The 2,373-nt window shown below is 70.7% G+C and overlaps 1 protein-coding gene across 1 annotated transcript in view; it reads left to right on the forward strand.

The window, feature by feature from the left end:
- TULP4 (tubby like protein 4) overlaps positions 1-2,373 on the forward strand; it is a 73,005-nt gene that overhangs the window by 47,957 nt on the left and 22,675 nt on the right. The window contains exon 5 of the mRNA XM_012735156.1: positions 510-644. Within this exon, the coding sequence (XP_012590610.1) occupies positions 510-644 (135 nt within the window). The remainder of the gene's footprint in view (positions 1-509; positions 645-2,373) is intronic.

A 2,373-nucleotide genomic window follows, 5' to 3' on the forward strand; every position in this document is an offset into this window, starting at 1 on the left:
GTGTCCACGCGGCTGACCCTGTGCCAGGTGTGCGCGGCGGCGAGCCCACATTCCTCCTGAGCCGCTCCGCCCCCGCGTACCCCAGATTTGGGGGCGCTGATGGTAAAAACCAAAGAGAGCGCCGTGGAGGCCCCGAGCAGCTCTCCGCCACCAGCCTTCCGCAAAAGCACCTCGGGCCGGGGCGCAGACGTGGCTTCCAGTCCCCTCCACCGCCCTCCCCCGGAGGGGGCATTTCAGGACTTCGCTGCATCCTGCCGTTAGAGACGCAGAGCACGTCAGCGCCCAGGTTAATTCCTTCCACACTCAGGAGCCCAGGGCAGCCCCGCCCCGCCGCTTCTCCTGCCTTCGTCCCTGGCCGCATCCCTGTCGCTCCCCGGTGCCCAGGGACAGGGGCCTGGGGAGAGGCCCAGGCCAGAGCCGGAGCCCGTCGGGGACCTGGGCAGGACTGTGGCGCGGGCCCCAGGCGCATGCTCGAGGCCCCCTTTTCACTCAGGGCTTTGTGTCTGCAGATGGCCCAGCCGCGTATCCCATCCCGGTGCAGAACATCAAGCCCCTGCTCACCGTCAGCTTCACCTCGGGAGACATCAGCTTGATGAACAACTACGACGACCTGTCTCCCACCGTCATCCGCTCAGGGCTGAAAGGTACAGCTGCGGCCGCCGTGCGCCTCAGCACGGGTTGCGGCCTCTGCTGGCCTGACCGGGCTTATCTCAGGAGCCCCGTGGCCGCCCCCGCCCCCGCCCCCGCCCGCTGCAGCGGGACCTGTGCTCTGTGGCGCCCGGGCTGCCCCGTCACTGGTCTGGGCGGCACAGACGGGCCCTGACAGCCTGCGTGTCTCCGGCCCACCGAGGGGCTGATGGGCAGTTAGGGCGCCGCCGGCCGGAGGCCCCCCGGCTGCACCCAGGCCCGAAGTGAAGGTCGGCGGCTGGCGGGACGCCTTCCTGAGGCGTGGCTGTCACCACAGGGGCGGTGGGCACGCGCCTCTGCGGGGTCTGACCGTGGGGTCCTACCCAAGGGGCAGGGGAGCTTTCGGAAGAGAGCTCTGTCTCTCAGTGGTGGGGACCCCGGGCCGGCGTCGGCCCTCCTGTCGCGGGGACCCCGCTCTGAGTTAGTGGGGCCGGGCCCGTGGCTCAGCGCCAGCTGTCCTGCAGACCAGGGGCCGTGTCTGGTGCCGCTGTGTCCTCCCTGGACGGCTCGGGGGTCCCGAGGATCGGGGGGCCGGCTCCTCGTGCTTTAGGGTGGTTGCCGGGGATGCGCCCCCGCCTGAGTTCTGTGTTGAGACTGTAGGAGGGCCCCGTACTGCCTGGGGTGGGGGAGGTCCGCTGGCCCCGAGGGCGCGTGCCGGGAGAGCCGCCTGCTCGCAGCACGTGTCTGCACCTGAGCGCGCCCCGTGGTGAAGCTGGACTGAACTCGTGGGCTTTTCTCTGAGTTCTTTCCTGAACTGTCTTCCATGGGACTAAGCCGAGAGACGGTCGCTGTCCACTCTGTGCGGGGCAGCGTCGCGGCTAGGCAGAAGGGCCTCTCCGTGGCCGGGGAGGAAGCCGGGACAGTGACGCGTGGAGGAGACAGGCCTCGCGGCCTGCGGCCGTCTCCTGCGCGGTCCTCTCAGCTGCCAGCCCGACAGTCTCCCGTGGCCACTCCTGTGCCCCGGGGGCCGGCGGCGGGGCCGGGTGTCCTCAGTCTCGCCCTGGTTCCGCGCTGGCCAGGACCCTCTCCTTGCCCCCGGGCCACGGCAGAGCAACACTGAGCAAGCGGTGTTCTCTGACGGTGTTTGATGTCCCCTTCGCCCCGCTGAATCTGTGACCTGATCTGGGGGTCCCGCCCCGGCTGGCGCCGGCCAGTCCGGGCTTCTCTTCCTCGCCCACCCCTGCGCTCTTCTCACCCCAGGACCGGCGAGGCGGGCCTCCACGGGGCCCCCCGTGCGCGTGGCTGCGCCAGGCACGTCGCCCCCAGATCCAGAGGGGGCACTTCCCTGCGGGCTCACGCGCCCTCTGGAGAGCGGCCTGCGCTGGGGGTGCAGCCGGCGCCCCGCTTCATGACTGCATTAAGAGCTCCCCGCGCCCTGTGAACGCGCAGACCCACCACGCCGAGACTCCCCGCAGCCCCAGAGGGGGCTTGTTCCTCTCGGGCGTCTGAGTGGACGGCGTGTCCAGGTCACCGCGCAGGGCAATTAGCCGCTCTCTGTGGGTGGGAAAAGCCACCTCGTGACAAGATTTGGTGACGGATCTTGTCGGTGCAGCCACTCACCCGCTGGCTGTGAGGCCAGCTGAGGAGCCAGGCCCGGAGCGCTGGCAGCCCCGGACGGCCCCACCGGCCTGGCCCTCCCCGCCCGGCCAGGACCTCCCTGCTGGCCAGGGCCCTCCTCGCCTGGCC

This window comes from Condylura cristata, unplaced genomic scaffold (assembly GCF_000260355.1).
Source record: "Condylura cristata isolate star-nosed mole 26May11 unplaced genomic scaffold, ConCri1.0 scaffold00001, whole genome shotgun sequence".
NCBI classification, from domain to species: domain Eukaryota; kingdom Metazoa; phylum Chordata; class Mammalia; order Eulipotyphla; family Talpidae; genus Condylura; species Condylura cristata.